Raw genomic sequence first — 12173 nt, forward strand, 5'->3', positions numbered from 1 at the left:
TAATTTATAATTAATATTTATTACACAATGTTAAAAATAATGTAAGTGTATATAAATATTTATCATTATTAAAATAACATGGACTTTTTTAAAATGTACATGTATTTGAAAATCAATTTATTTTTAAATATCCATATTTGGTATAAACATTTACTCTAGTTACATTTCAACAAATAAGTGAAAATACTTACCAAATGCATGTTTTCAATAATTTTTGATGTTATTAATTGGATTTCATTACTATACTTTTTACAGATATCAGGAATTAGTAAACGTTTATTTTTAAAAAATATCTGTAACAAATGAAGAGCATGTCCTTGATGGAATGCACGGATATCTGAACTAAAAGCATAATCAACAATGTCCACGACTAATGAAAATGCTCCTTCCCACTGAAGGCTTAATGCAGTTTGGAACAACCCTACAGGTATAACTGAATTACTGAAATAAAAAAAAAAAATTGTAAGTATAATAAAAATAAAATTATAATAAAAAAAAAAAATAATAAACAGCTACTCTGCAACAGAAATAACTAATCAACGTAGTGCAAAAAACAAGTTGTACCCTGAAAGTATGTCAGTTAATAAATAGATTGTACCAGGAAAAGAAAACTTTAATTTTAAATGAAAGGCACCTCTGATAACGATTGAGCCCTATACGCAACTTCTGAATAGAAAACAGTGGATCCATGATCAACCTAGAAGCAGAGCTACTACCCGAATAAGCTCTATTAGTGAAGAAGGTGCTTCACTAGCTAGTCCCTCCTCAGTCTTGCAGAGGGATGAAGTGTGGAATTGAAATCTTATACGCTAGTGATAACTGGAGATAACTCTATTTAAAACAAACATTTAAGTTTTATTTCTTACTTGACTATTATAAAAAATGAATATATGGAAGGAATTTAAATAAAATTCATATAAAGCAGCCTCTCTCAACCTAGGGGTCATGAAGATATGAAAGGGGGGGTTGCAAAATTAGCGTATATCTTTACATGTAAACAATAATGAAATCTTTGTTTGGTATAACTGAATTCAAAATGATAGCGTTAGTTAAATGAGATCTGTGATTTTTTGAAAATTGTGGAAATTACTTTCCACAATTTTAAAATAAGATACCTTTAGGTATCTTATAATTATTTTCTTTTAGTTTAAAGCTGGTACAAGCATGAGATACATGACAGTGAGGTTAGGACTAGACTTGACGTTTGGCTAAAACTACTACTTAGATGGATAAATTTTGTTAGGATTGACCTTGGAACCTCATACTGCCAACGTTAGTATCAGAAAGTACACAAGGTATTATACCAGTTTATTTAAACTGCAACAATCATTAATATATAAGAATATATGGTTTGATAGTAACACTGTATTTATCGATTGTATATATTGATCAAAGAAATTCAGAAAATAAATACAATGCTGCTGCAGCAGGGAATTACTAGTCATTTGGCTTGGATTGAATAATTTGTCATCTTATCTTATCAGGTTTATTTCTGGTGTGCAGTAACCTCTTATTTTTATCATTAAGTTGATTATTTAATGGACTACTTGGAGAATTTGATTATTGAAATCATTTATAAAATTTATGATTGCATTTGTTATCAAACATCATTAATAATATAATCACCATTATAATCAGCACCATTTATATTTATAAATATAAATGGTGCTGATTATATATCAATTACATTTAAAAAAGAATTATCATTTAGTGTATTTAAACTTAATATTATATTAATATTTATTGTTTGTAGTAATTGTTAATGTGTATCACAGCCTATTGCAGTAATAATTATTTGCAATTTTTTTATCGAATCAGGTCTACTCTTTTACTCTTTAATATATATCTATATTTTTTATAAATCGTAATTACTTTTATAAATCATAATTTGGTAATACTCATAAAATAAATTTATGTTATATAGAGGAGAGACGTAGAATACAATTTTGGAAACATGGCTGTAGATAAGGCTACTCTGGTGGCTCTGCTTGACCAGCTAAAAAGTGAAATAAAACCAGACATGGAAGATATTATTAAGAAGGAGATTGGAAAGTTAAATATTAATTCGATACTTGAAGAAAAAAATAGAAAAACTGAAGAGCTAACCATAGAAAAGGAGGATCTTAAGAATACTGTTAAACAACAACAGACAATATTGGAAACTGTCCAGAGACAAAATAATTTAATTTTTTATGTTATTTGACTAGAATTTTGTGAATCTACAGTACAAATTGATTGATATATTCAACAATATTATGTTAGTAAACGTGCATAAAAAGGACCTCATTACATGAGACGGCTTGGCTCAGTGGAGAGGGAAACGAGTCCAATGCTGGTTTCCTTTCTTTTAAGGATCACTAAGACCAAGATTTTGTGGCATAGTTTAAAATGAAAGGAAGCATAATTTACGTGAATGAGGACTATGACTTGGAAACATGGAAGAAAAGGAAGACCGTTAGAAATTAGGAAAACTCTGCGCTCTGCTGGTCAGGATTCAAAATCTTTTCATATTTTGGTTGTTATTGGTGACGAGATGGAATGTTGGTTAACGGCAATTTCAAAGAAGAATTGATTCTTTGAAATATTCTGGAAATATAAAAGTACGGATGAAAGAGAGGATATGGATGGTCAGAAAGGTGAAAAAACGAAATGAATAGGTAAGGGCTCAAAAGAAGCAGTGTCAGCAGTGAAGGCTGACTTTTTTCGTCCAAGAACAGGTTCAACATCATCAACCAAGTCAAAGGATAATTAATAATGGGAAGTTGGAGTTACAAGAACTTGTGAATACTGTAGCGTACAATATATGTGGATTAAAAAGCAAAATAAATAATTTATGTTTCTGTGAAAATAAAAAGTGTTTCTTCTGTTTGAAACTTTTATCATGGATGATGAGAATTTGGTAATGTTTAAGAATACAAGGGTTATTTTTTTCAAGGTCCGATCAGTCGCGAAATAAAAACCCGCGCAAAAATCAGATGAACCTTACGCAGCGTCTCTAGTTTGGCCTTCAGTCACATCATTTAGTTCTGAACAAGCAGCTAGCACGTAAACATGTCTACAACAATAGCATCTCCTGCCAAGTGTGAAGTGCGTGCGGTAATTCAATTTCTTCAGGCTGAGGGGTGTAATGCAGCTGAAATTCATTGACGTAAAAGTGTAATAGTAAAAGTGTAAGGTGAAACTTCAATGAATGACAGCAAAGTGCGACAATGGTGCAGGAACTTTAAAGCACGACGTACAGATGTTCATGATGCAGGCGGTCAGGGAAGGGAGCGAGTGTCAACCGATGATCTTGTTGGGCAAGTGAATGAGGCAATTCAAGAAAATTGTCGGTTCACAATTTCTGTATTGAGTGATTCGTTTCCTGAAATTTCAAGGTCAGCTTTCTACACCTTTGTAAGTGAGAGACTTCAGTACCGCAAACTGTGTGCGAGATGGGTTCCCAAGATGCTGTCCGACCATCACAAAACAATGAGAATGGACGCCTCCCTAACGTTTCTGCAGTGCTACCACAATGAAGGAGAAGATTTTTTGAACAAAATTGTCACAGGGGACGAGACATGGGTCCATTTCGAAACTGAAGAAACAAAAGAACAATCCAAACAGTGGATGCATTCTCATTCTCCCAGTAAACCAAAGAAGTTCAAGCGAACCTTCTCCAACAGCAAAATGTATGTCTACTGTGTTCTGGGACCGGAATGGAGTTCTCTTGGTGGAATTCATGGAACGTGGCACGACCATCACTGCAGCCTCATACTGTGTGACTCTTCAATGTCTACGAAGGGCAATTCAGAATAAACGGAGAGGAATGTTGTCATCAGGCACTGTCTTCTCCATGACATTGCTCGGCCGCACACTGCAGCTGTAACAAAGAAGCACCTGCTGCGTTTTCGTTGGGAAGTGTTTGATCACCCACCATACAGTCCGGACTTGGCTCTATCCGATTTTCACCTCTTTGCTCACATGAAACGCTGGCTAGGAGGACAACATTTTGGCAAAGACATCAAGCTGCAGACCAGCGTAGAAACATGGCTGAAAACACAGGCGGCTCCGTTCTATGACGAGGGTATTCAAAAGTTGGTACTACGCTACGACAAATGTCTAAATTGGAGTGGCGACTATGTAGAGAAACAGCGTGTAACTATGTAAGTACTTGTTAGAAATAGAATTTTTTTTATTTTCACTGTGGTTTTAATTTTGTGACTGTCAGACCTTGAAAAAAAAATAACCCTCGTACATTAGATAATTTGTGAATACATTAATTAGTTTTGTATATTCCTGCAATTAAAACATCCGACTTTGGTAGAGCAAATGGCAGCTGAGTTTGGAATTAAAATGCGTAAAAAAATATGTAAATAGTTAAATTGGGTAATTACAATGTTATAAAAATGGCTTTCTCCTCGTATAGTGTGCATGTGGTACCTATAATACATGGTGCTTGGACTTGGAAAAGCTATACAATCTCTTGTCGGAGTACAAAAATGAGCAGTTTCTATTGCTTGGGGGATTTTAATAGTAGATTGGGATTAGAACAAGTAATTCCAGAAAATGTATTTAGTGAATTTTGAACCAGTCTAGATATTCAAAAGACAAGATTTTAAATGGTAATTTTAGAGGAGATACCACTGTGGAATGGCACTTATTGGATTGCAAGGTTCTGCAATAATTGATCTCGCAGTGGCAGATGTTAAACTATTGTCGATAATAGATAACTTTCAAGTACAGGAGGAATATTTCTCAGATTGTTTGCCAATAACTGTAAAATATGAATCACCAATAATGATCCTGGATAACATATCACCAATTCATCCAAACTTCAAGTGAATAAAGGAAAACAAAAAATCATTTCAAAACAAAGTAAAACAAGTTAGAGAAAATATTTGGTCTGGAGACCCAGAACATGATTCAAACCTATTAACAGATATATTAATAAATGATGGAGATAGTCCAAAAGCTACAAATTTTAAACAGGAATGGTTTGATATACAATGCCACAAATTGTGGAAAAAAGTGTTCAGATTTCTCTGAATGTATAAAAGGACTAATTCAAAACATTTCAAGCACAAATACCAAAAAATTCAATAAAATTTATCAAAAATTGTGCGAAAAAAGTATTGGGAGGATAGTATAGTTAAATTCAGAAAAGTGAAAGACTCTGGAGAGTTTTGGAAGTTGGTCTGCTGTTTTAAATGTAAAATATTTCATTCTGCAAATGATATTACAGATCCGGAGTGGGTGCAGTATTTTAGTAAGCTTTTAAATCCAAATATTTTTTTTTTTAGAATAATTTTCTGCGAGCCTTTAATCCTTGATTCAGTTAACAGACTTGCTTAGTATAATCAAAAGAAGTAAAAATAATAAGGTGCCGGGAGAAGATCGAATACCCTATGGGTTTTACAAGAATGCTCCCACTGTTTTATTGGATAAATTGTTGGATCTATAATAAAATATATGAAATTACTAAAGTGCCTGAATGCTTTAAAATGTCAATAATATTCACATTATATAAAAAAGGAAATTTAATTAAGATAGAGAACTACAGAAAGAAATACTATCAGAAAGTTATTCTTTAATATGTTATTAGATCGGCTTAATCTCTGCGCAGAACAAGGAATACTGCGGGAATGCCAGGACAGATTCGAAAGAGGTTATAGTACAAGAAATAATACACATAATTTAGTTAATATCATTAAAAGTAAATGGCATCAGAAACGTAAATTGTACCCATTTTTTATTGACTTGTCCATGGCATTTGACAGAGTGGATTGATATGCGCTTTTTTATAAATTGTTGTACTAGGAATGTCATCTAAAATGATTAAGCTCCTAATGGAAATGTAGAGTGGAATACAGGTGAAAATATGGAGTTCTAATGGGTTAACGGAAAAATTTGAAACAATAACAGGTCTAAAACAAGTTGAGTCCTTTTTTTCTTTTTGTTGATGATCTGGAAATGGTTTTGGTAGGGGGAGTGTTTATATAATAGGCATTTTAATAAAGTTGTTAGCTTATGCTGATAATATCATCATGCTAACTGAAGATCCGATTTCATTACAGAAGATAAGTGGGTTGCTACTGTACTGCCAGAAGTGGAATTTACTGTTAAATCTTGGTAAATAAAAAATTATGGTTTTACGAGAAGGAGGGAACTAACAAAACATAAAAAGTGGTGGTATGGAGAAGAATGAAGAGAAGTTGTAAACAGTTACAAATATTTGGGTGTAACACTTTCATCAAAATTATCTCTGAAAATGAATTTAAGGAAAATTACAACTGGCAAAATCGACCTTGAATACATTTAGTAATCTGTTGTGCAATAATATAGCATTTGAGAAAAAATTGGTTCCTTTTAATGTGGTGTGTAGATTGATAATTTGTTACGATGCCCAAAGTTGGGGGTTTAGGATGTACGATAAGGTTGAGATTCTACAGAGAATTTTTATTAAGACAATGTTTTGTTTACCGCAGGATACTCCAGCTTATAGTTTATATCTGGAAACCAGACTGGAGTCTATCTTTTTGCATAAAATTAGACTTCATTTAAAATACGTACATCATTATTTGAAGCTGCCAGAAACAAGGTATCCAAATGTTTTAGCAAGGCATATTATAGAAGAAAGAATATATTTTTACAATGAATGGAAAGAGCTTGTTTGAAAGTATAATGTAACACTCAACTATATCTACCCAGAATTTAAAGTGAATTATATTATAGAAATGATTAAGAATAAAATGAAACCAGATTTAGGTATTTAGAACAACAGTCACAGTCATCTAATTTACAAAGAACTAGACTTGGCCATTAATTATGTTTACAGTAATGAACATTTTAATTTAATTAAATGGTTTTTTAAAGCAAGAGTCGAATTTATTCATCTGAAGTACTCATTTTCTACTAACTCTCAGCTTTGTTCTATGCAAAGAGAGGAAGATATTGCACATTTTGTGGCAATTTATCCTATTCTATGGGAGATAAGGCTACAGTTTTTTAACAAGGAATTTTTGGAAATGGAGGATCTGAAGTGGTAGCTTAATGGAAGTGGTTGGCCGATATTAAGTAAATACTGTAAAAAGGGTTGGAAATATATATTTTCTCAGATTCAGGAATTTTATTTTTAATAATAAATTTTTGTTTAGCTCTACAATTCCCTCTGACAGTCACAGACCAAAGAATACTGCTTTTGTAGAATATTTTAAGTTTGTAAATATTATTTCAATAAAGTTTGTTATTATTATTATCAATATCATTTTATGAGAAAAAAATAATTTATTATAAACAAATTACTTACTTTTATAAATACACATGTAAAGAAAATAAATTGAGATGGTTGCGGTTGTTTTTCATTTAAAAGTTTCTCCATAAGTGGATCAATGTTAGAAACACAAAAGTAAATTGTTTTCAAGTGATAAAAGATGATTTCTAATTTTAGTCTATAAAGCAACCATAGATGTAAAACCCTTTTCGCAGATGTAAGACATGGTGAAGAGATTAACATTTTCAATACTTCTCTGACTAAACTTCCATATCAACTTCGACGAGCAAGCCAAAATATATCTAAATCTTCACATGTGAATTGGTAACTTGGAAGCTGTACCATTTCCCTAAATGGACTCTGTACCCATCTTCGAAAAATCATTTTTATCTTCTGGGAAATACTCCGACAACTGAATTTTTAGATAGTGCAAATGCATTTTCCTGCAAACTGTAGTGAATAATGTATCTTCTTCATCCAAATTTTCTCAATATACTCTGAAGTGAGTGGAAACATATCAAAATTTTTAGCTTTGAAGGCAAATAATCCAGATATCATGCTTCTTAATGAAAGCATGAATTTCGTCTGTCATTAATAAAATATTTTTATCATGTTCTTGTAAATTCACATTCAAGTTGTTTAAATGTGAAAATATATCACCTAAGTAAGTCAACAGCAACATATACTCATTTTTCTGCAAAAACATTGAGAATGGTGTTTCTTTATCCTGGAAAAATATTAATTTACCTCAAAATTCCAATAACCGGGTTAATACTTTCCCCCACAATAACCATCTCACTTCTGTATGGAAAATAATAATTTTTTTTCACCCATTTCATTGTGTAGTTCAGCAAACATTCTGTAGTAGTCAACTTTCAATAAAATTAACCATTTTTACAGCTTTAGAAAGAATTTGTTTGAGATTTTATAGCATATTTTTTGTGGCAAGACAAGTCTGTGAAGGAAGCAATGTGTCCATTCCACCCTTGATATAAGACGTTCTTTTAATTTTTTCAGAAATTCACTGTTCTTTCCTGATTTTGCCTTTGCCCCAACACTACATACTGCAATGCATTTTGTCCAATCTATGTTATAGTTTTTAGTAGCTTCATAAAAAACATCAAAAAGACATTGGTTCTGTTGCATGACCACATATTGATTTGCAAAACCACATTATTTTTCTTAGATTGATCTGCCCCTATAGCATTCATATCTCACAAAACATAAGAGATGAGAAATGTTTGCCACATCTGTTGATTCATCAAACTGAATACTAAAAAATTTACTTGAACTCACTTTCTCAATTATCTGATCGAAAACATCGGTAGCCATGTCATAGATTCACCTTGATACTGTATCGTGAGAAACTTTTTTAAATTTTTTACTATTAATGCTATAAGTTGTTTCAACTGTTCTTTATCAGTATGGCTTGATTTATAAATAGAAGCTTGTTTTCTCAACATATGTAATTTTATTTCAAAAAATTCCAAAGATTTGCTTTTATGATCCAAATGTCAAATTTCGAAGTCTAGAATTAATTTTGATGGTTTCATGCTTTCATCAGAGATGATTTGAAAGCAAAAAATGCACTTGGGTTTTCAACCAATGAGGTGAAACCATAATTTAAATAACTGTCATTGTACAATCTTGTATTTTTACTAAACAATTCTCACTGGGTATAGATGGCTCACTTCATTTACAAATTTACCCATTTTGTATAAGAATCTAATTGAAAATTGAAGAGAAAAAAAACAGTTATACTGTTTGACTGCACACCAAACAACTGAAAACTCAATTATTATTTTTAATGAAACTATACTTTTAAAAACTTAAATAAAGCACCAGATGCATGCTTGGCATTCAAAACTAAACTGATGTTCTGCAATCCCTTACACTTCTTTTAAGGTACTGCTGAGAGCACGACGAGTTCAAACATATCATATGCATGTTTGAATATGATGCTCTCACAGCAAATATTATCCAAGCAGACCAAATTACAAGGAGCATGTATATAACATGTAGGAACCTGTAAATTGCTCATGTTTGTGTACTTCATACATGCATGTTCATACCAGTCACTATCAATACAGTCAAATAGTTTTAACTAGGTTTCCTTAGGTTGGAGTTGGAGGTCGTGGAGTTAAAATGGTTGACAATAACTGATATAAAGGAAAAATAAAATCTAAATTTATCAAAATTTCTTCATGCAAAACTGTATATTTCATTACATATAAAATTTATAGTACTCACTTTTTCGTGAAGAAGTTATGTAATGCTTTCTTATATGCTTCAAGAATAAGTGGTCTCATTTTCTTGATATTCTTCAATTTTCTTAATGATATTTTTAATATAAATGTACAACAGTCTATTATTTGAGGTGTCATATTTATGTACACAGATGCAGCTGGGAAAAAAAAAACATGAAGATATAATAAAAGGAATCAGTAACAAATGAAACACATTCTAATAAATTGAATAAATAAAATAAAACTGAACATATAAAATAAATTATGGTCCTCTAAAATATTTCATTAAAAAAATGTGTTTTTTTTTAGCAAACATTTGTATTGTTTGGTAAAATATTAATGTAAAATCTATTAAATGAATCGTTTAAAGCTTCTGAAAAATATGTAATTTGTATTAAGTATTGTTAGTTTCATAGAAAATATTTATTGGCTAAATATTCTTTTTTAGAAATATATTTCTATTGAAAAAATTTTTTTTTCTAATTAAAAAAATTTGATCTCGTTAGAAAACATGATTTCAATAAAAATTATTTTTCTCTAAAAACTTTTAATAAAAAAATAAATATTTTTACAAGTTTTATAAAAATGATTTAAAACATTTTTCACTTGCCAATAAAGAAAAAAAAAAAATTGAAACCAAATTTAAAAAAAAAACTTTTAATAAAAATCTTTTTTTGATTATGTATTTAAATTTTTTTTTTCTTTTAGAAATATACATTTTCAGAGAAACAACTTGTTTAATCATAAAATATCTACAAAGAAATTAAGATTTTTAACAGAAAAAATATCTTTCTTAAGATTTTCATATAAACAATTTTATGTAATTGCTTTGTAACTAAAAATATTAAAAAAATATTTCTATGTTCAACAAAAGAAACAATTTTTTACATTGATTTTTTTTAGATATTTTCAATGAAATTTATAACTTGTAATAAGAAATAAATAGTGGTTGTAATTATGATTCAGATGAATTTCAAAAGAAAAATTTGGTGTTAATGTAGTAGAGGATTTATTATTTTAATTAGTTCTTACATTGCACCACTGAAATGCTATATTGAAATAAAAAAATAAATAAGTAAAATTATAATCTAATCAAACTTAACAGTGTTGCTAATCTTGCTAGCCAAGATTAGCAAGCAAAGTGGGCACAGGTTAAGTTTGGTAAGATTAAATTTATAATTTTACTTATTTTCTTATTTCAATACAGCATTTCAGTGGTGCCATCTAACAACTACCTAACTAAATACAGCGATAGATCGCCTACTTCATTAATACCAAAAACTTTGTTTCTATGGAAATGAATTATGTGTGCAATTATTTCATACGAAAAATGTATTTTTGTAGTAATTCTAACAATTTATCATCTTGTACATAAAAAACATAAGGGTTAAAAAGCTATTTATATATATAGTGTGGGTGTTCTACTGGAAAGATTGGGCTGATTTTTTATTATTTTGCTTGGAATAACCCACAGATATGTCATCAGACCTCAAACTTGAGTTTCTTCTGAGAAGTCCTCAAAAAATCAGAATTTATTCCTTCTGAGGAACTTTCCATGGTATTACTCCGAGCAAAATCAGTCTGAAGGTCCAGTGATGCTTGAAGACATCTACAGGCCATATCAAACATAATAGAAAAAAAATCAGAGTCACTACCATCCAGTAGAATGTCTGGACAAACTGGAATCAGATTTTGAGCACAGATTTTACCTGTGGTAGGAAAGGAAAAAGAAAAAAGGGGGTTGGGGTGAGACGTGATATAGATTTTTAGCCAATATTTTTAAAAATATATAACATTACTTTGTAATAATAATAACACTGCAGAGCAACAAGGGGCAACTAGTTTTTACTCAAGAATAATATAAAAGACTACTTTAATGTTAAATAATATTGCACAGTATTAATATGGTAAATAAATGTTTTAATAATACTATTAAGTAATTAATGATATTTTAGTAGTTAACTATTAAGAACACTCATACAATATTAGTATTATTAATTTGAAATTTGCATAAGTAGTACTAATATGTGAATAATTAAAAGAAACATCTTATACGGATTATTTAACTTTTAAAATATTATAATAGTTAATATTATTAGTAGGACTAATTCTTAATTCATATAATTTTAGAATTCATATTTAAATTAAGAATTAGAAACAACTTACTCTTAAAAATTAATTTAGTTTTATAAAGTTATGGCGACTTGTTACCCACCACGCTCCCATTCTCCTTTGCCAGAATCTACTGGTGCAGGAAGGAATAATGGTTCTGATGCCTGAAAATGGGCTAAAAAGGTGTTGGCAATCATACCTAGTACTTCTGTAGTGCCAGCCACTGCTTCAGGTTGTCTGGAGTTAGCACCTGCAATCATGGATGTTAGTAAGGGAACCCCACTATCATGCGCTCCAGCGAAAGAGAGATTTCTGAGACTCCAAAGGAATCTCATTCTACACCTATCAGCTTCCTAAAGACAAGGAGTTGAAAGTTATGGTGTAGGGGATCCCTTTTTGAGTGATCTGCCAGGAGGTGGGTGATCAACTCTATTTCTTTGTCTACAAGGTGGCATAAGTCAGAAACTGAGCATGAGAAATTGCAGGGAAACCCCTATCTGCTCCTCATCACCTTAAAGCAAGCGCCTCAAACCAGGAAGATCTATGACATGATAAATTTGTAT

General features: G+C 30.8%; 1 protein-coding gene across 1 annotated transcript in view; it reads right to left on the bottom strand.

Annotated features, from left to right (window-relative positions):
* Mybbp1A (MYB binding protein 1a) overlaps positions 1-12173 on the bottom strand; it is a 60010-nt gene that overhangs the window by 9141 nt on the left and 38696 nt on the right. The window contains exons 16-17 of the mRNA XM_075363401.1: positions 9503-9656; positions 192-441 (exon numbers count right to left, since the gene is read on the bottom strand). Coding sequence (XP_075219516.1) covers positions 192-441; positions 9503-9656 — 404 coding nt within the window. The remainder of the gene's footprint in view (positions 1-191; positions 442-9502; positions 9657-12173) is intronic.

This window comes from Lycorma delicatula, chromosome 4, assembly GCF_047948215.1.
Source record: "Lycorma delicatula isolate Av1 chromosome 4, ASM4794821v1, whole genome shotgun sequence".
NCBI lineage: Eukaryota > Metazoa > Arthropoda > Insecta > Hemiptera > Fulgoridae > Lycorma > Lycorma delicatula.